This window comes from Rousettus aegyptiacus, unplaced genomic scaffold, assembly GCF_014176215.1.
Source record: "Rousettus aegyptiacus isolate mRouAeg1 unplaced genomic scaffold, mRouAeg1.p scaffold_m13_p_3, whole genome shotgun sequence".
Lineage (NCBI taxonomy): Eukaryota > Metazoa > Chordata > Mammalia > Chiroptera > Pteropodidae > Rousettus > Rousettus aegyptiacus.
This window is the reverse complement of record NW_023416306.1, coordinates 6,280,300-6,300,765: the sequence shown is the minus strand read 5'-3', so window position 1 is coordinate 6,300,765 and position 20,466 is coordinate 6,280,300. Positions and strand designations below refer to the sequence as shown.

The following is a 20,466-nucleotide window of genomic DNA, read 5'->3' as shown; positions in this document are numbered from 1 at the left end:
CCAGAGGAGAGGGGGGCCAGAGAAGTCGTGCCCTGGGACGGGAGGGAGTAGTTTTTATAGAGTGGTGTAGGGGTAGGGTATAGAATGGGGAATGTCAGTTGAGCATCCAGATTAGGGTGGTGGCGCCAGGGCTCTAGGGTGGGCCCTTGTCCCGATTCCCATGTCAAGCTGGGAAGCCTCCAGGCAGGCCCCGCTGACCTAACCGTTAGCACTTGGATGGAAGACGACCTAGGAAGACCAGGTGCTGTAGGCATACAAAAACAACAACAAAAAAAGAATGCGGCAAGAAGGTGACATGTGAGCAGACCTGGACCGAGTTGGTCACGTGAACTTTTGGGGGGAAGAACATTCCAGGCAGAGGGAGCCACCTGTGCAAAGGCCCTGAGGCTTTGTCAAGCATTCATTCTGTGTGACCTTCCGCTGCCTGAGTAACCCCTCTGTGCCTCAGTTTCCCATGAAGACTAAATGAGTACCTTTAATGCCGAGCGATCACTAGTGGTGGACTTCGCGAAGGTGGGCATGAGCTTGGGGATCAGACGAAAGGTCGGCAGGGCTGGGGGTAATGGAAAGAGGAGGTAAGATCGGAGGTTTGAATTTATCCTAAGTGCAATGGGAATCCACTGGAGGGTTTTAAGCAGAAGAGACACAAAATCTGACTTTCCTTAAAAATGATGGAGAATAGTCGTAGGGTCAAGAGGAGCAGCAGCAAAGAGACTATGAGGTGGACGAGCGCTGGAGGCCTGGACGAGCGCAGGGTGGCCCGAGGGAAGGCAGCGGGGTGGGGTAGGGTGGGCAGGCTGTGGACGGTGGCCTTTAGGGGTGAGGTGGAGGGAAATCGCTGGAGATGTGGGTGGCAGGGTGGGTGGCAGAGATGTTTTCCAAGCTGGGAAGGCCTGGGGAGGAGCAGGTTTCGGGGTAGAAATACAAGAGAGCATGTGTCGTGGATGTGACCAGTTTAGATGCTCATGGCTGAAGGTCAGTGAAGATGGCATCCAAGCTCTGGGACAGCAGAACCTTGGAGAGAGCGGGGTGAGGCCCGGGCCCTCCCGTGGGAAGACGGTGGAGAAGGTACAGCCAGCAAGGAAGGAGGAGAACAAGGAGGGAAAGGGGTCGCGGAAGCCCGGAGAAGAAAGGGTTTCAGGAAAAAGGGCTTCATCAGCCACGTCACCTGCCACCCAAGATAGGGCCCAGTGGGTCTCTCTGATCGCAGCTCCAATTGTTTCCAGGGTCATGTTTAGAGGTGGAATTGCAGGGGCAAAGGGAGGCCCATTCGTCCTTCTAATAAACTAAATCTATTAACACCTTAGCAGCCAGCAGTCAGAGAAGGAGAGGCTGTCCCAGTGAAAATAAGGAATTCTGCCCAAGGCAAATTGTCTTCCTCCCAGTTACAGAAAAGTGTTTCCTTGTAGGTCAGTGGACGTACAGAGATATTTGGAGTTGGGGGAGTCCTCATGTATATCAGAGGGTCGGAGCCCTGGGGCGGATTTCCCAAATGTTCCTCATACCCTCCCTTCTGAATGCTAGGCTTCTGTATAAACCTGCCAATGAGCTTGAACCTCCCCTGGTCTTCACCGTACCCTGGGTGGGGGCAGGGAAGGGGCAGCTAGACCTCTCCAATCGAGGCTCTCAGGAATGTGGTGGCCTTTGGAGACTTGTCCTCACTGAGACATTCCACCCCCGGCTCTGAGATATCCCCAGAAATTATGGCTGGTAAAGAGCTCATTTTAGCCATCACCATACTAAGGAGGAGACCAAGAGTCAGACAGGATCAGAGAGGGGAAGCAAACTGCCCAGGGTCACACAGCACATCAACAGCAGAGAGCCAGGGTGACCAGACAGGTAGTGAGTTAGGGCAGACTTTAGAGTCGGCAAGTCCATATTTTAATCTTGGCTCTGCCACATACTGCCTGTGTCACCGTAGATGAGTTATTTAACCTCCGTGAGCATCCATTTCTCCACCTATGAAATGGGGATAACCTCGGATTCACACAATTCTCAAGAAGATGCGAAGAGATTGCAATGCCAAGTACAGGGTTAAGTGCTTAATAAATGTTAGCTAAAAGCGGCCGACCTAAAAAAGCAAAGAAGAAAAGCACAGAGGAAAGGTATTTTAGGCAGAGGCAAATGTGAGCGAAAGTATAAAGGTGAAAGAGGCCAAGATCAATTCTGGAAGTCCTTGTCGGCTGGCAGGGGTGCGGCCCTGCAGTGGTGGATGAGGCTAGAGGTGGGCAGAGGCCAGGCCACGGTGGGCTTTGGGCTTTATTAATCCTGAGTGCATGATGGGGCAGGAGAGGACGGTCACTCGGGCAGCTCTAAGACTGGAAAGTTCACCCTGGAGCCCAGCACCCTGCCTTTGCTGACCTGCTGTATGACTGCAAGCTGTCTCTGTCCCTCTCTGGGCCTCAGCCTGCTGCCCCTATAGCAGTGAGGGTGACTCTGGTCAGGGTTTACAGATATGTATATTCTTTCCTGAATTTCCCTCTTTACTGCCCTTTCACCCTAAGGACAGGGTGGTCCACAAGAAAAACTCTGACATCTGTCCCCAGAACCTAGTGTCCCCAGCACCCAGGCCGGGGTCTGGCAAGAGAAAATTTTCATCAAATAAATGAGTGAATAAATGAATGGATGGAGATTATCCTTTCTCTTTGGAAGGGTGGGGATTAAAGCAGAGTCCCCCGCCCCCACTCGCCCGCCACACACCTGGACACTGGCCCATTTGCCAATTTCCCAGCACCGTTGTTTTCTTTTCTTTCCAGAAAATCTTTGTTTCTATTCTTTCTGGAGATCGGAAATGCCTTCGCGGTAGCAACGGTGGCTCTCCCGATGTGTGATGAAAGTGCCTACGATTTTCTCCTTTATACATTTCTACATTTCCTTCTATGAACATCTGTGACTTTTCAAATAGAAAGCAATGATACAAAGGAGGTGAGCGGACCGTAAAGGAAATGCAAACAGTTTCTAAAAATGAGGAAAAGTGCTCAGCCTCCACCAAATAAAATAATGCAACTGATAACTGCCCTAAGAATCCGTTTTTCCACCGATGCGATTAGTAAGGATCAAAGCTGACTAATGATCTGCGTTGGGGAGGAAATGGCTGGTTTATGCCCTTCCGGTGGAGGGGAGAGGCATGAGCTTGGAAACCGGCCTCATCCCTTTGGAGAACAATGTGGCGATATATATGAAACTAACGGAATTCACCTTCCACTCAGCTGTTGAACTTCTTGGAATTTACGGATCAGATATAATTACACATGGAAGAAATGAGGGTAAAATGTTACCCATTGCAACACCGCTTGTGATGGCAAAATACTGGAAAGCTAAATGTCCATCAGTAGAAGACTGCCCAAGTACACAATGTTGTGGCGTGCTCAAATCTAAGGCCTATGGAGCCAATTGAGATTAATTATGAGCCTTTATTAGCCGGCCGGCGACTCATTCTCCCCACCAGAGAATCAGCCCCGAGCTTCCAGAGGAGGCAACTTATAAAGCCTGAAACTATGTCTTGGTGGCCTTGATCAAGCAAGCAAGCAGATTGCAAAAAGCGGAAGATGGCTATTAGCTTTTAGCACAAAGATGTATTGTTTCAGGGGGACTCCTAAATCTTGTAGCAAACAGGTCCTGTTAGACAGTTTTGTTATCTGCACCCCGGAGGCAATGTCGTTTTTTCTCTTGGGAGCTGACACCTGAAGATATTACTCCCTGTCTTTTCCTTGGGACTAGCTTACCAGAGAATTTTCCACTTTTACACACAATAGCACTACACGGCTTAGAAAAACAAATTAGCTAACGCGGATGCTCTTATGTACTGACACGGTGCAGAATAAGGTCTAGGATATAAAAGCATGTGGAAAATGTACAGTGCAGACTCGCTTCTATGGTCATATGTGGTCTGCTATCTGTGACTACAAAAGGGAAGTCATATATATTTGCATATGCCTGTAAATGGATAAAATATCTCTGGAAAGATCCCAAAGAACATGATTTTGATTGCTTTTGAGGGAGGAAGATTAAGATGCTGGGACCTGAAGTGGGAGGGGAGCTTTTCGCTATACATTTTTTTGTACCTCTGACTATTTGAATGATATCTATTATCCATCCCAAAATATTTGAGTTTAAAATTAAAAGTAAAAGGAAAAGTTTTAATAAGGAAAAGAAGATAAATCTATTCTACTCCATCCTCTTTAAATTTTACACCTACGAATTTCCCAGCAACACTGGCTATGAACATTGTCCTTGGAGTAAACAGAGGCCCAGGGAACAAGTGACAAGCCCAAGGCCACTGGGTGGCTTTGCCAAGGTTCTGGTCACCTCTTATAACTTCCTGTACAACTGGGATGACGCCAGGTAAGATTCCTGGAATTTTCTGTGCTGTTTATTGCCTTCCGTGTCTGTACATCTGCTTCTGTTTCTGACTGGAGCTGAGGTCTGCAGCTCAACAATTTCCGAGACTGCAAATTGCCACGCTCCAGAGATGGCCTGTCACTGGGAAGAGGGGAGGACTCACACATGGCTTTGCTCCAGGCAAAGGGAAAGAAATCAGTAAAGATTCAGGATTGTGGGCAAGTGGGGGTTTTCTGCCTTACACCCAAGGAGGAAGTCTCCCTCCTGGAATGTCATTTTCCCTGGGAGCTCATTCTTGGAGGAACGGCCCAGAGTTCAGATGCCCTATTACATATGAATCAGGCACCCCCTGTTATGAGAAAAACAACTTGCTGTATAGAGGACAGAACAGAGGAATAATACCTGTGACACCCAATGTGCTTTCATACTTGATAAGAAGGGGATAAACAGACATGAGAAAAATGGACCAAGGATGAGTGAGGCAGTTTATTGAAATAAATACCTGGAAAGATGCATTGCAGCCCGGGAAATACAGAGTGACAATGAGAAGGTACTCTACATCCAGCAGTCTGGGGGGCATTCTGGGAAGGGGGGTCCCTTCCTCACACACAGCACAGGTGACAGTGTTGAGGGAAAAGAATGCAAATACTCTTGAACCCAGCCCTTCTATTCCGTCCCATCTCATGGCAGGAATGAGCCCCCCTGGTATGCACACTATTTGCAGCAGCAAAATGCTGGTTATGTGAAGGCCCTTCAGCAGGGAAGTAGGGGTACTGTCACTGCCACTGCCACTGACTTAACAGTGTCCCCCACCCAGGATTCGGGAGGCACAGAGGTTAGGAATAAGGACTCCGGGGCCAGAGTTCAAATCTTGATTTTTGGGACTCGAGCATGTGTCTTTATTCCTTTGTACCTCAGTTGGTTCTTCACCTGTGAATCAAGGATGACCATACTAGTACCTGTTTCATAGGACTGTGATGATTAAATGAGAAAGCATTCAGAGCAGTGTCTGGCCCAGAGAAGCATTCCTTAACTATTTGCTAAGTCCGTGTCTTAGCGGAATCCCTATAAGCGTATTTGTTGAGTAAGAAAGTTAAAACACAGAAAATATTGTCATCTGCATCAACAAGGCCCTGTAGATGTCTAGGTGTGTCTGTGATTTCATGAGCGTAGAAAATTGTGGGATCCATGGTTAGTTGTCAAGGATTATCACGGGAGGAAGGTAGGGGGAGTAAGCAAAAGAAAAACATTTAGATTCTTTATGGTCGTTTTCATGCAGTTATGAAATTATATACATGTATATAATTTATTAAATACATGCATATAAGAGAAAGTTTCAATGATTAAAAAAAGGAAACCAAGAGATGAAAGGACCTGTTTATCTCCCATGGGGACGGGTGGGGCACCCCATCCATAGGCCTCAGCCAGGATGTCGCTTTCTTCCAGAAAGACTTCCCGGGCTGCCCAGGGTCAACGAGAAGCCCCAGTAGAGCAGGTGCCTGATTTTTGGACTTTTACCGCGCAAACATTCGTGAGAGCAGAAGCCACATTCCCGCAGCCTGCGGTCTCTGCGTTGATTTGGGACATTTGGGGCTGCGGTTCAGTGACGCCCCTAAGGTCATTCCAACCCCCTCAGAGCTGGTTCCAGCCTGGAGCAGAGACTGAGGGCTGCTGACTGCAACTGGTTCTTTTGAGGGGTGCGGCTGGATCCTTGAGAAAAGGATGACAAAGAAAGTACACGTTCATATAAGCCAGAGAGCCCGAGAGATTGCCCCCTACAAATATGGGCGAAGCTCTCCGACCCGAAGCCTGCCCCTCACAAGGATGGCACCCGCGGGTTCTTATTGGTGCCTGAGGACTCCTTGGGCGGCGCTGATTGGCGGGGCGTGCAGGGGCGGGGAGAAGCGAAGGGGCGGGGCCCCCGGTTCCCTCCCCGCGTGAGGGCGCCTACGTCGCGACTATGTCGCGGGCCCGTAGCCACCTGCGCGCCGCCGTCTTTCTGACAGCCGTTTCTCCGCGCGGTGCAACGTCTTGGATCGCCGCGCGGCGAGAGTTGAGCGCGAGGCCCGCGCCGCAAGAGCCGGGCATGGAGTATCAGGTATCTAGCAGGCAGGCAGGCGGTCTTGCTGTGACACGTGGGCTGGGCCTTGAGCCACACAGAATCCGGCTCCGCCAGCTGAGGAGAGTACAGAGCAGCCTCAGACTGGGGCAGAGACGTCCTGGCGCCCTGGGGTGGAGACAAGGGCTAAGAAGTTGGGCCTGGGCCGCCGGATCTGGGTATTCCGAGGCTGAAGGTGTTCCGCGTTAAACTTGGAAGGAGTGCCTATTGATAGGACCAAGAAGTGCAGTGCCTCATCTGGAGTTCTGGTGTTGCAGTCTCCAGAGCTCGAACCAGCAGTTGGGGATTCAGAATTCAGATGGAGGGATCCGGGAGTCCAGATTTGGGGTTGAAATCCCCAGGATTCAGGAGGTGGAGATCCAAGTGCCTTGGATTAGGAGGCAGACAGGAAGCGGGAGCAATGGGACTGGGGCAAGACTCTGGAAAATAGAAAACTTCCGTTGGCTTTATGCCAGGGGCCAGTTGCCAGAGACCAGAACTTGGTGCTAGCCAGGCAGGTGGCGCCAGTTCGATGGGGGTGGGGCCAGTTCGATGGGGGTGGGGCCTCCGACCAACCACCGAGGCCCTGAGAGGAATAAACAGCAGCCCTACTTTCACCCCCAATGTGGACCCTCCTGAGGATGACCTACCTGCCTTCCTGGCTGGGTGACCCATGAGCACACCTTTCCTCCTTCCCAACCTCCTCCTCTTGCCCATCTGATGGCTTCAAGCAGCTCTACTCTGGGTCAGAATGTGGAACCCCAGTCATCAGGGTTGGGCATGGAAGCCTTTAGGAATTCCTCATTGTAATTCTGCCACTCTAAGACCCCAGCCTTCTGTGGTTCTGGACCCATGGTGGACCTGATATGGCGGTGGACCCCATTGGAGGAGATCGAGGGCAAAGTCACCAGGGGTGAAGCCTGGGGAGCTCAAACAGGAAGCAAGGCTAGTCCCGTTAGTCTTGTTACCCTGTTTAGTCTGACACTCCCTGGGTGAGGCTGAATTGCCCCAGGCTTCCACTTCAGTCAGAGCGGGAATGTCCCTTCTCTCTCACGGGTGCCTAATCTCTAGGCTGGGGTAACAGGACTGGCAGGTGGGTTGCTTCCCTTGCCTGGCTGCTGCTGCACTGGGTTCCTCTGTCCTTATGGACCCCTAGCGAGCCTTAACCTGCTACCTGGGGACTGTGATTGCCAGGATGCTGTACGCACACTCAACACCCTTCAGACCAACGCCAGCTACCTGGAGCAGGTGAAGCGCCAGCGAGGTGACCCCCAGATGCAGCTGGAAGCCATGGAGCTGTACTTGGCACGGAGTGGGCTGCAGGTAAAGTGGGCAGGGCCTCTGACCACCTGCCACTCTTATCTGTGAGTCCTGTTGCTGAGGTGGGGACCTTGTCTCTCTGTCCCAGGTGGAGGACTTGGACCGGCTGAACATCATCCATATCACTGGGACCAAGGGGAAGGTGAAGGACAGGACCCAGGGGGAGGCTATACTTTGGGGGGGGAGGTGCTGCCGCCAACACAAGAACTTTCTGTGTAGTGCCAGATGGGTCCCAGAGTCATCGGGAAGGGGGATCACTTCATGGATTGTATAAATAAATGTTTAACTTTTTTAAATTTAAAAGAAAAACGAAGAAAAATAACTTTTCTTTCTAGGGCTCCACCTGTGCCTTCACTGAACGTATCCTCCGAAACTATGGCCTGAAGACAGGATTCTTTAGGTACTGAGGTGCAGAGGGATGTGTTGTCTCTTAGCTCACTGGGGACTGTGGAACCAGCCAGCCCCTCAGGGCCAGGGTCACCCCCAGGAGGTCAGCCGGCTTCTCTCTCTGCCCAATGTTTATTTACTCAATAAACATTAACTTAGCATTCACCACATTTGCTCAAGTTTATGGCAGTCTTTAATTTTCACAATGAAAAAAATTTGGGAGGGTAGCAGCAGCTTGAATGTATAAACTAAATACGTAGCTAGAATGGTCATTTTTTATTAACTTAAATTCCATATACAATTTTTAAATCACAGAAATATTTATTGAGTTAGGGTGTCTTTGTGGTAAGGACATGAAAACCTGGCTTGTAAGGACTTAAATGATAAGGGTAGTTTATGACATTTAAGCTGCCTCCTGAGTGGGCAGTGGAGGGGAGCTCTCCGCTCCGCCAGCCTCAGCTACTGCTTTGTCCTCAAGGCAGCACCCCCTCTTGGTCGTACTCAGGCATCTAGACTCATACCAGAAGATAGGGGACCTATCTAGACTCATACCAGGAGAGTAGCTATGGGTCCCTCTTCCCTGGGTTTTACATGCCTCTTTTTTAGCTGGTTGGTCACCTGTAAAGCAGTGGGATTAACTTCGTGGTTAATTGCTCAGGATTTGGTCCTTGGGGTTGGGGCATTTAAGATTTTTGCCTCCTTATATGTAACCAGTTCCTTCAGGTGACTTATAAGCATCTGAAACCAGCTAACTAAAGTTATTTCAGGCCAGTGTGTTTTCCCTAAATGTTCAAAATAAAGAAAGACTCATAATATGAGAGGGCCTTTGAGGATTCAAATATAAGCCAATAATCTCTCTTCTGAAAAAAGTTTTTGGATAAAAACCCAGCCCTCAACTTGGGCCCATGTGGCCTCATGGGTCAGCCCAGGGATGCGCAGAAGGGCTGAGGCACAGGGAACTCCCGAGGGACTCAGGAGACGTGAGGCACAGAGGCCAGTGGCATAACCCCCACTGGGGCCTGGGAGGCCGATGGAAAGAGCTGGACCTCTCTTGAGGACAGGAGAAGCCACAGAAGGGTTTTCAGCAGGACAGTGACATGGTCAGCTTTGTGTGTCCAAAAGTCAGGTCTCACTAGGGGGTAGGGGAAGGCCGGGGCCCTTGGGCAGGGAGTCCTGATGACCTCAGGTCTCCCGGCAGCTCTCCCCACCTGGTGCAGGTGCGTGAGCGGATCCGCATCAATGGGCAGCCCATCAGCCCTGAGCTCTTCACCAAGCACTTCTGGCACCTGTACCACCGGCTGGAGGAGACCAAGGTGCCCATGCAGGAGGGCTGGTGGGTGGGCAGGATAGGGGGCGCTGGGGTTTGTGGATGGACCCAGAAAGCACTACACATCCCAGGACCCATCTTCCCAGAGCAAGGCCACAGGCTCTGACATGCTCCTATCCACAGGATAGCAACAGCTGTGTCTCCATGCCCACCTACTTCCGCTTCCTCACGCTCATGGCCTTCCACATCTTCCTCCAAGAGAAGGTGCGTACCCACTCCCCAGAACCTTGTGTGTGAGCTTTGGGGAGGGGAATCTTAGCAGGCTGGGGGCTCCCATGTGCCACCTGGGCACCCTCGAACCCGTTGCCATGCTCTCTGGTCCCCTGCAGGTGGACCTGGCAGTGGTGGAAGTGGGTATCGGTGGGGCTTATGATTGCACCAACATCGTCAGGTAAGGGCGGCTGCTTGGGGAGATGGACAGTGGCCAGAAGCCCAGGCAGCCCAGGGCAGGGACATCATGATCCTTTTGTCTTCTGCAGGAAGCCTGTGGCGTGCGGGGTCTCTTCCCTTGGCATCGACCACACCAATCTTCTGGGGGACACGATGGAGAAGATCGCATGGCAGAAAGGGGGCATCTTCAAGGTGACCGGGCAGCCCCAGGGATGGGGAGGTACATGGAGGCCGGGGCTGGGTCCTTTGTATCCTGACTCAGAACAAGATGTTGGGCATCAGTAGGGTCTGGGCTATTGTCTCAGCTCTTCGTGTGACTGCAGCAAGTTGAGCCCGCTCTCTGGCCTTAGTCTCCCTATCAAGGGGTTCCCATAGGTCCTACAGAGCGAGGCTAAATGGCCCACCCAGCCCCGGGAGGCGGGGGCCAGAGATGGCCTCAGGTGGAAGATCTGCGGCACCCCATCTTACTCTCCCCGTCCTCCACAGCGTGGTGTCCCTGCCTTCACCGTGCTCCAGCCTGACGGTCCTCTGGCAGTGCTGCGGGAGCGCGCCGAGCAGACCTCAGTGAGTCTGAATGGTTAAGCGCTGGGGATGTGCTGGATCCTGTCGGGCCTCAGGTTGCTCATCTGCGTGGAGCGGACTAGCTGCTCTTCCAGCTGGAGCGCATCTTGGTTCTAGGAGCAGGGCGTGGTGGGGATAGATGGAAAGGATGGTGACATCAGGAAGGACCTTCAGGCCAGGGTGGCAACAGGAGCTCCCCCGATTCCTCTACAGTGTCCCCTCTACCTGTGCCCACCACTGGAGGCTCTGGAGGAAGGGGGGCCGCCGCTAACCCTGGGTCTGGAGGGAGACCACCAGCGGTCCAATGCTGCCTTGGCCTTGCAGCTGGCTCACTGCTGGCTGCAGCAAAAGGACCGTCAAGGTAAGTGGGCAGGTGGGTGGGCAGACAGGTGGGCAGGGGACATGTGGAGCCTTCCTCTGAGGGTTCTGAGCACATTCAGCCTCACGTAGTCCTCCCTGGCCCCCAGGTGTCGGGGAGGTGAAGGCGTCCAGGCCAAGCCTCGTGTGGCAGCTGCCTCTGGCACCCGTGTTCCAGCCCACACCCCACATGCGGCACGGTGAGTTGGACCTTCCTGCCCAGCAGGTCCCTTCAAATAATTCTTCCGGTTTCCCGTTTGAGAGGTGGAGGCAATTCAAGGTGGTGTCCAAGAGAAAAGACCCTGAAGTCAGTACACATCCCTGATTTTGAGTTCACGAACGCTCGGCGGACCTCAGTTTCCCTACCTGTCTAGTGAGATGATTATAGGGCCCACTGTGAAGTGACATCACTAAGGGGCTGAGGCCGGAGCCTGGCAGGTGCAGGGTAAAGTGCCCAGCGGTAACTGCCGTCACTGTTTTCCTTATCATCAACACCGTAAGACTGTGAGGTTCTTGAGAATGGCGACGTCAGACTTCTCGCTCTCCCCAGAGCTTTCAGCACATAGTAGGTGATCAGAGCTATTTAACTCCTTCGACAAATGGGGTGTCCACATCAGGGCCATGACACAGCCCTGGAGCCAGGTAGCCCTTGGATCATGCTCCAGCGCCAGGGCCCACGTGCACTGTGACCAGATGAGGCAGCCGCGGAGCTGATCCCAGTGACCGGCGCCCAGTAGTAGGCTCCGGTGCTGATCAGCTCCTCGGAGCGCTCAGACGGGGGCGCTGCGGGCTCGTCGTGTGTGCGGGTTGAGGGCTAGGGTGAGAGAGGATGTGGGAGGGCCGCCTCGCGACCGCTGAAAAGCTGCCTTGCCCACCTCCCCCAGGGCTTCGGGACACCGAGTGGCTCGGCCGGACTCAGGTGCTGCGGCGCGGGCCCCTCACCTGGTACCTGGACGGCGCGCATACCTCCAGCAGCGTGCAGGCCTGCGTGCGCTGGTTCCGGCAGGCGCTGAACCGCCACAAGGAGCCCCGGAGGTGAACGCTGGATAGGGGCGGGACCCGGGCGGCACCCAGGGGACAGAGGCAGGACGGGGCTGGAGGGAGAGGCGGGGCCTAGGGGAAGGCTGCTTCGTGGAGAAGGGGCGGGAGATGCGGCTCTCTTGACCCCTCCTCGCTCCTCTCTCAGTGGGACTGAGGTGCGTGTCTTGCTCTTCAACGCTACCGGGGACCGGGATGCCGCGGCCCTGCTGAAGCTGCTGCAGGTGAGGGGCCGGCTGGCGGGAGGGTGACAGCCCAAGCCTGCTTCTTGTCGTGTGCCCTCCTCAGGCACCCCCTAGCGGTGCCCTCAGCTCTGAGCCGCGGTTTTTTCAATTCTAGAATGAGGTTAATTCCCCCTCCCTTGAATTGTCCTGAGGATGAAATGTAAAAAGCCTTGGGCACATGGGGAAGTCTAGTCACTGGTCATGGCCCTCATTCTCCTCCATGGTCAGACTCAAGCCCAGGGTTAAGGGAGGACCAGCTAGTGGTGCAACGAACAGGCTCCGGCCTCACTTGTCATGCCGCTCCAACCCACTAGCATGTGACCCTGGACAAGGGCCTCAGTTTTCCTCTCCGGACAATGGGGTGCTGCTAAGGATTCCTGCTTCTGAAGTTTGATTTAAAGAGTTACTGGGCTAAAGCACGTAGGGGCCCTTCTCTGCTCGGGGAAACCGAGGCCGCCCTAAGCTGTCAGGGCTGCAGTGGCTCCTGGGGGTCATTTCCGGTTTCACAGACCGGGAGGCCGAGGCTGTTCATATCCAGACCCTCTGCCGTTTGTGCAGAACGCCTTTGCCAGCCTGGATTTGGAGGCTGCTCAGTAGCTGGGTGACCTTAAGATGTAGGCCCTGCCCCAAGCCTCAGTTTCCCCATCTGTGGGGAAGGCCACCCAGACCACAGGCCAGGCAGGGTATACTGAGGTAGATGGGGGGCAGCCGAGGTGCTGTGTCTCGGTTTATGCAGCATCCCAGCAGTTGAACTGCAGGTGGGGGGCATCTCCAGAGATGGAGGTGTAGATGTGGGCTCTGAGGGACTGTGTGGAACTTAGGGGTGGGAGTGGGTATCTTCTCAGGGCTCTGCCACCGAGCTTTTTACCCTTTGGCCCTTCTAGCCCTGCCAGTTCGACTATGCTGTTTTCTGCCCTAACCTAATAGAAGTGTCGTCCATGGACAATGCAGGTGAGAGGCGACAGGCATGGTCCCTGGAAGTGGGCGGCGGATGGAGGGCCCTGAGGTGGGCTGCTCTGCTGGTGACAGTGGCGGCTTCTGATTTGGAGGTCTAGGGTGTTTGTATAAATATCCTTTGGTACATTTTGAATTTTGCCTATGACCGCAATGCTAAAAAGGAATTATTGGGGAAAACATTTTTCAAAATGCAGATTACAACTCACCGATGGTTCTTGAAATCAATTTAGTGGGTCTCAACTAGCACTTTTTATTTTAAAGGAAATAGAGTAGAAAATATCTGTGTGCTTTGCACGAAATAAGGGTAGGTGCTGTTTTATGAGGATTCTATTTCAGACATTATTTTATACACATGTGAGTACTGTGGGTCACGTTCAAAAAAATTTGAAATACTATTGTAAAAAATTTAGCTCCCCAGGCCCCTCATCAGACTGTCTAGGGCAAGTCCAATAATCTGCGTTTCTAGAAATGCTTATGCCCACCTGGCGATAGACTCTGTTTTACAAACGAAGGCAGTGAGGCGAGGGCGGGGAGATGTGCTCAGTGGGCAACAGCCCCAGCTTCAAAGCTAAACTGCCTGGCTCCGCTTCTCAACAGCTCAGAGACAGTGGGCAAGTCACTGAACCTTTCCGAGCCTTGGTGTCCTCACGGTGTCCCCCCTAAGCGCTGATAATGCATATAAAGGGCCTGGCATTGGACGGGTGCCCCTAGCATGCCTGCCCTTTCCCTGCCCCACACTCCCAGCCCCCTCGGTGATGTGCCTGTCTCCGCGTCCCGCAGACCAGCAGAACTTCACAGTGACGCTGGACCAGGTGCTGCTCCGCTGCCTGGAACACCAGCAGCACTGGAACCGCCTGGACGAGGAGCAAGCCTGCCCCGAGCCTGGCGGGCCCGTGTCCTTGCTGCTGGCACCCCGCCCAGCGCACAGCCACAGCACCAGCTCCCTCGTCTTCAGTTGCATCTCCCAAGCCTTGCAGTGGATCAGCCAAGGTCGGGACCCTGTCTTTCACCCACGCAGTCCCCCACGGAGCCTCTTCGCCCACCCCGTGGCAGGCAGTGGGGCCAACGTACTCCGCGAGGCCGCTGCCATCCACGTGCTGGTCACAGGAAGCCTGCACCTAGTGGGCGGTGTCCTGAAGCTGCTGGAGCCCTCCCTGTCCCAGTAGCTGAGGTGGCGGGGTTGGAGGTGGGGCCTCCCCGCACCCGCCCTGTGCCTCTCCGTGAACTGTGAACTCCCGTATAAGGTGCCTTTCGTTTTCTGCTTTCCTGATTCTGTCTAGACTGGCTCAGGGGCCTGGGCTCTGGACAGTGAAATAGAGGGGTAGTGGGTGGAAGGCTGAAATCAGACATTCTCTGAGCCAGCGGCGTCCCTGGCCTCCCCTTCCTGCTGAGACGGCCAGGGGGCTCCCCAACTCCCCAGTTCTCCTGTGGTGGTAAGCCATCACCCTCCCACCCCTCCTGCTTCCTGCCTCAGTCCCAGCTTAGCGTGTGAGCTGCCTGGCCAGGCCTGGGGTCCTGCCAGGTGCAGGTGGTGGCCTTCTGGGAAGGAGAGGGTCCTTGCCTGGGACAAGAAGGTGGCTGAATTGAATTAAAGCTTTTAACTTGCTTTGAAAAGATAAAGCAAAACATTTGTTTTAACTCTTGACCTCTAGTGCCCTCAGCAGACAATAGGAGTAGGGTCTGCAGTGGTACAGAACTGAATTGCGTAGGAGCCTGGACTGTGTGGCCTGGGACGAGTCCCTTTCTCCCTCCTCCGTTCTGAGCCTCAGGTGGCCTGATGTCTATTGACCATACATCAGGCACTGCTTTGCAGACTTCAGAGACCTTACAATCGAGAGTTCTGATGTTACAGATGAAGTAACTGTGGCTAAAGAAGCCATGGTACCTGCCCACAATCACCCAGACAATAAGTGGCAGGTCCAGAATTTGAGCTGAGAGCCGCACCCCCCCATCTCCTCCACCCCGTTTTAGCTCCTCCCCTTCGCCCAGCCCAGCCCAGCACTAGTTTCATGGTTTGATTTATTGGTAGTGAGTATATAGGGGTGGGCCCAGGTCAGGCAGCCTGGCCACTCCCATCTGCTGCCTTCCTGATGGGCTAGACAGGAGGGGATCTTTGTGTGACAGTTGCAGGAAGGAGCTAGGCTCCCCCGTTCCCAGGCTGGGCACCTCTAGGCTTCAGTCTGCCCCTCAGAGTTGTGCCAGTCTAAGTGTGGATGCCTCTGGGCTTGGATCCTGGTGGTTCTGGGCTGGCCACGGAGGAGGCGCTTTTGGCCTGGGTGGGCAGGGCCGAGTCTGTTTCGAGTCCTTGCCTTCTGCCCAGCCCAGGTTGGATCCAGCTTAAAATGACAGGGACTTGGGTTTCTACAGCAATGTGGACATACAGGGCAGGGGTCTGTCTCTCTGCAGTCCAGGGCAGCTGTACCCCAGGCCCATTGAGTTTGAAGGTTCTGCAGGGTGGGGTGGGGGGACCCCAAGGCATTCCAAGCTGGTGCCCCCACTGGCAGCAGGCTTCTGAGAGGGAGGCAGGAGTGGCGGGCGTAGAGGGCACGGTTCATCCTCGGTCGAGTGGAAGGGTTGGGGTTCCGGGGTGAGTTCATGACCAGTGGTTCCCAGCTGGTGGCTGCTCGGTCTCTCTTGTTGGGCAAGGGCTGGCCGGGTGGCCCCTGGGGCCCTGGGCTGGGCACTACGCCATGCTGCTGGTGGAGCAGGGGGTGCTCTGGGTGCTCCCGATGCTGTGGTTGGTGCTACTGCTCTCTGAGGAGGCCGGGGCAGCCACCGCCACCACGGGCTCCCGCTTGCTGGGGGGACCTGGGGGCAGGGGCGGAGGTCAGGGCCCCGGCCAGGGCTCCCCACTCCCCCAGAGGCTTTGCCAGGCTCCCCCAGGCGGTGGTGGAGGGTCCTGCGCACTCACGGTGGGGGCCTGGGATACTCACGCGTGTGCGAGTAGATGAACCAGAGCGTGGCGGTGAGCAGGGCCCCGATGAGGAAGGTGCCAAAGGTGATGCCCAGCACGGCGGGCAGGACGAGCGTTTTGCCTGCGCCACCGAGGGAGGGACGGTCAGCAGTGCCGCCTTCCCCCGGCCCCCTGCCCTGTTGCGCTGGCCAGAGCACAGGGTTGGTGCGAGTCCCAGCTCAGCCACTGCCCTGGCTTCTCTGAACCTCAGTCTCCTCATGTAGCAAATGGGTCTGTCACACCCATGTCTGGCACTAACCTGTGGTTGCTGTGACCATCCACCCGGAGGGCCTAGCCAGGCCTCTGGGCCATGTCTCTGCCTCCCAAGGCTGATGGACATACATTTTAGAGATGGTATAATCCGAGCAACAAGAATGGGGCCTGGGAGTCCAGAGCCCGCCCTGCCTCACTGTGTGACCTTAGGTCGGTCCCTGCCCCTCTCTGAGCCCTATACCACGGTGGGGACGGGCCAGAGCACCTCTGAGGACTCTTCGGTTCTGCTCTTGGGTTTCCCCAAGCCTCATCCCGCCCACACCCCTGACTCCTGTGTGACTGTGGGTCAAGCAGCCTCCCCTTGGGCCTCTGACTTTCTATCCATGCAGTGCAGTTATCACCCCTGTTCTCCTGGGTGTGAGCTGGGAGTGGGGGCTGCATCCTGGCAAAGAGGGGGGTAACCCCCCACCTCTGTTTCCAGTGTGGGAGTCTCCCGCTGGGTGGGAGCCACACGGAATTAACAACGAGGCTGGAGGATGCTGGGCTGAAGGGGCATCCTCCACACTGGGGGCCTTAAGGAGGGTGAGGCCGGCACCACCCCAGGGTGTCCTCTGTCCCATCCGGAACTGATTCTGAGGCCCCCTCCCCCCAGCAATGTCACTCAGCAGCCGTGGGGATGAGAAGAGCCAAAGGCTCTCCAGCTCGAAGATGCGGCTGCGGCCCCTACTCCAGGCTGCCAAGCCCTCGACCTGCCTCCCAGGGCTGCTCCCTCTGGGGTCCACCCTGCCGTGTGCCAGGGCCTCCTCCCTCTGGGTTGTTTGTGGTGCCCCACTCTGACGTCAGCCCCTGAACCCCAGAGAGACCTAGATAGTGCTCACCAGGCATGCCAGGGCTGACGATGTTCAGGTGCATGGAGAGAGTCCTGTGGACTTCCTAGGGGAGGAAGAGAGAGCCGTGGGTGGCACGGCCGTCGAGAGGAAGCTTCCAGGTTTCCTCCCGGGCAGCCCACTCTACGGCTTTGGCTTTGAATCCCATCCCACCACGTCTGGCTGGGAGCCTTGGAGTCTATGGAAGAGTGTTGGGCAGACAGCCCTTGGCTGCTACTGGAATGTTTCCTGTGAGGTTGTGGGAGGCCCCCAACTCCTGTGAGGACTGTGGGAGCACTCCGCACTGCATGCGTTACCCTCGCGAACGCCTTAGAAAGATGAGCCCAGAGGCTTCCTTAGGTTCATACGACCAGAGAGCTTTCTACGTGCCAGGGCCTGGGGTGACTCTGAGTGTGTCCAGGGGCGAGTGCCTGGGAGTGGAGACTCACTGGATGGTAAAGCACCGTGGCTAGTAAATGAACGAAATCAGAAAGTCGAGTCCTCTGTGTTAACCCTCATCCCTGAGGTCTCCTGTTCACCGAGATTACACGGGCGGGTGGGTGGGCGGATGACTGGGTGGCAGGGTGGGTGGGTAGATGGATGGATGGACAGACGGACGGTTGCAGCTGCATATCCTACCAATATCCCAGACACAGCAAAGCCTTCAGAGGCTATAGGGTAGCACAAAGAGTACCCCCTGGTAGCCAGGAGCCACACATCTAACTGTGGCTCTGCCTTTCGCCAGCCGGTCTTACATCCTCCTGGTCTGTCCTGTCCCTTCCCTGAAACTCCAGACCCGAAAGCCACCCTTGACACTGGCAGGCCCCACTCACCAGGGACCACGTCCTGGAACTCAGGGCTACGGTGCAGCTGAGGGTGCCAGTCTTGGGCGTGGGCACCATGTAGCTACGGAGGAGGAAGCTGAAGCGCACGTCACCGTGAGGGCTCGGGGACAGCAGGCTCACACAGCTGCCTTTGGGTGCCTGGCTCTGGATGAGTTCCACGGTCTCTGCCTCAGGCCCCAAATCCAGCTGGCAGCTGTCCAGCTGAAGCATGAGCTCAGGGTTCGACGGAGACACGCTCACCTGCATGGGTGGGCAAGGGGGACGAGGCATGGGCAGTTACCCTTAACCCGCCACCCTGCCTGCCCTCACGAAAGCAGCTAGACTCGTGCTAGAGTTCCTGCCCCTAAGCCCTGACTGAGAGAGCAGTGGGCCTGCCTGGAGGAGGAGGCGACATTTCGAATCGCTGTCTCTGGGTTCTGCCTCTTCCATCTCTCCCCTCCGTCATGCACCGTGCACGCTCCCTCCTTCCACTGGGAAGTTAAATCCTCCTCTTCTCTGTACTAATGGTGAGAAGAAAGGCTCTGAGAGATCTCGGGAGTTGGCAGGCCTGAGAGATCAAGGTCAGTACCTGCACAAAGCCCTGCTGCCCCAGCTCGATGGTGGTGGAGGCCTGGAGGAATTGTGGGGTGAGGTAGAGGCCCAGCTGGAAGGAGAAGTTTTCCATGTTGATGCACTGCACCTTTTTCTGTAGGAGACGGGAGGGAGGCTTGGTCAGTTGGGGAGGCACCTGGCCAGGAAGGTGACGGGTGGGGGTGGGAGCAGCAGTCATGTTCTAGTTGCCAGACCCTAGCCTCACCTTTGGGAACAAAAAAACATGCGCTTTCCATGTGTCATCTCAGTGACGGATCATTAAGCACGCCCACAGGGGAGCCTTTCTTATACCACTGCTAACAGATATGACCCGGAGGCCCAGGAAGCTTAAAGTGATTTGCCCAGGGCCACACAGCCAGTATGTGCCAGAACCCCCTGATTAGCTGAGAATGTCGCCCTAAACAGTAACAGTACTGCTCCCATTGTACAGAAGGGGAGGCTGAGACACTCTGGAGACACATGGGGTGCTGGGATGAGCCTGAGTTTCCTGAGGCCTGCTCCCTCCCCGGCCAGGAAGGGGCCCCAAGACCCTGGACCAAAAGGGGTTAGCACGGTGACCATCCATCTCACCCGCTGCGGTGATGAGCTTGACAGGAGGTTGACGACCACCTGCAGGAACAGAGCCGAGGAGCTGGTCAGAGCCCGAAGGAACTCCAGAGGGCATCCCACCCAATACGGTAGATGTAGAGATTGGGCCAGCCACAGCTAACCTGAGCTTGCCTTCCTACTAGGCACCATGCCCCGCTCTCCTAAATGCCCCTCAGCCTGGAGGATCGAGGCGGTCCCTGGAGGGGGCACCAACCAGGCTGGCTCTGATGCCTTTCGGCCCCAGCTCTTACCTCATTACTGACCACATTTTCCGTCAGTTCCATGTCACAGGTGGAGTAGGCGCTGCGTAAGACCAATTGGTCATCTCTGTCTTCAGCCTGGCAGCTGGGGTCCAAGAAGGTCAGGCTCGTGATGGTGCACTTCAGAGTCTAGGCCAGGGTTGAGGGGGCACCATCAGGCACCAAGCTCCCTGGGGTCTGTCTGTCACACCCCAGCACCAAGGTCTGATCAGAACCCAGGGGTCCCAAATCACAGTCATTCCTCTGCTCTCTCCATTTTTGTTAAGATTCCGTCATCCTACACCATTTAAGACTTCATACTCTTCCTGAACTTGACTCACTTTTGTACTTAGCTTGTTCTAAGCAATAAGATCTGTAACATCATGACTTTGATTTTCTACTTACTGTTTGTCTTCTACTGTATGTTAAAATAAATGCAGAACTATTAAAATTTTAAAATTTATTGGAGTTCTACATATATGCACACCCCACCAGCATAATCCAGTCTCAGAACCACAGACTCTTAGACCTGAGGTCAGCAAACCTTTAAAGACCCAGATACAAAATGTTACATTTTTCAGACCATGGCCTATTATAATCACCGAACTTTGCCTTCATAGCCCAAAAGCAGCCATCAACATGTAAACAGATGAGTGTGCCAATAAAACTTTATTTACAAAAAAACAGGCATTCAGCCCTAGTTTGCTGTCTCCTGTTTGAGAAAATTCTTGGAAGGTCTCACACTCTCAGGATCATAGCATATCAGAGTCTTAGAGGTGAGCGGGTTGTTGGAGGTCCCACTTGAGTCTAGCTGACTCACATCTACTTCTCCAGAATGCTGTCCCAGCTGCCCAGGGCCAGCTTAGAAGATATCAGCCCACCAAATAAAAATGGCTTTTCACTGGGGGAAGCCTCAGTGACAGTGGGCCCGGAAATCAAACTCTGCACACTGACTACGTCCCATAAGTCCATGAGACAGTGTGCCCATATTTGGGGGCGAATCTGTTGAGACCCTTTTCTTCGTGCCTTCTTCTATACAGACATATGTACTCACAGAAAACGTGTGGATATTTTGTTGGCGTGTGTGTATTTTTAACAAATGGCATCACACTGTCCTTCATGCTTAGTTTTCTTGCTGAACAGCAAATCATACACATCTTTCTGTCTCTGT

At 54.5% G+C, this 20,466-nt stretch overlaps 2 protein-coding genes across 2 annotated transcripts in view; one reads left to right on the top strand and one right to left on the bottom strand.

The window, feature by feature from the left end:
* The first annotated feature begins 6,271 nt into the window (after nucleotides 1–6,271).
* On the top strand, nucleotides 6,272–14,626 carry FPGS (folylpolyglutamate synthase). Its single transcript, XM_016163748.2, has 15 exons — nucleotides 6,272–6,439; nucleotides 7,634–7,762; nucleotides 7,848–7,901; nucleotides 8,095–8,159; nucleotides 9,345–9,459; nucleotides 9,597–9,677; nucleotides 9,803–9,864; nucleotides 9,953–10,055; nucleotides 10,350–10,427; nucleotides 10,638–10,785; nucleotides 10,892–10,981; nucleotides 11,666–11,816; nucleotides 11,968–12,043; nucleotides 12,928–12,994; nucleotides 13,781–14,626. The coding sequence occupies exons 1-15, from the start codon at nucleotides 6,302–6,304 to the stop codon at nucleotides 14,164–14,166; spliced, it is 1,743 nt and encodes a 580-aa protein (XP_016019234.2). The 5' UTR covers nucleotides 6,272–6,301; the 3' UTR covers nucleotides 14,167–14,626.
* A 376-nt stretch (nucleotides 14,627–15,002) lies between these two features.
* ENG (endoglin) overlaps nucleotides 15,003–20,466 on the bottom strand; it is a 28,301-nt gene continuing 22,837 nt past the window's right edge. Inside the window, exons 9-15 of the mRNA XM_016163747.2 lie at nucleotides 19,308–19,445; nucleotides 19,039–19,077; nucleotides 18,446–18,562; nucleotides 17,866–18,117; nucleotides 17,045–17,099; nucleotides 15,934–16,035; nucleotides 15,003–15,808 (exon numbers count right to left, since the gene is read on the bottom strand). Of these exons, the coding sequence (XP_016019233.2) occupies nucleotides 15,684–15,808; nucleotides 15,934–16,035; nucleotides 17,045–17,099; nucleotides 17,866–18,117; nucleotides 18,446–18,562; nucleotides 19,039–19,077; nucleotides 19,308–19,445 (828 nt within the window). The 3' untranslated portion in view covers nucleotides 15,003–15,683. The remainder of the gene's footprint in view (nucleotides 15,809–15,933; nucleotides 16,036–17,044; nucleotides 17,100–17,865; nucleotides 18,118–18,445; nucleotides 18,563–19,038; nucleotides 19,078–19,307; nucleotides 19,446–20,466) is intronic.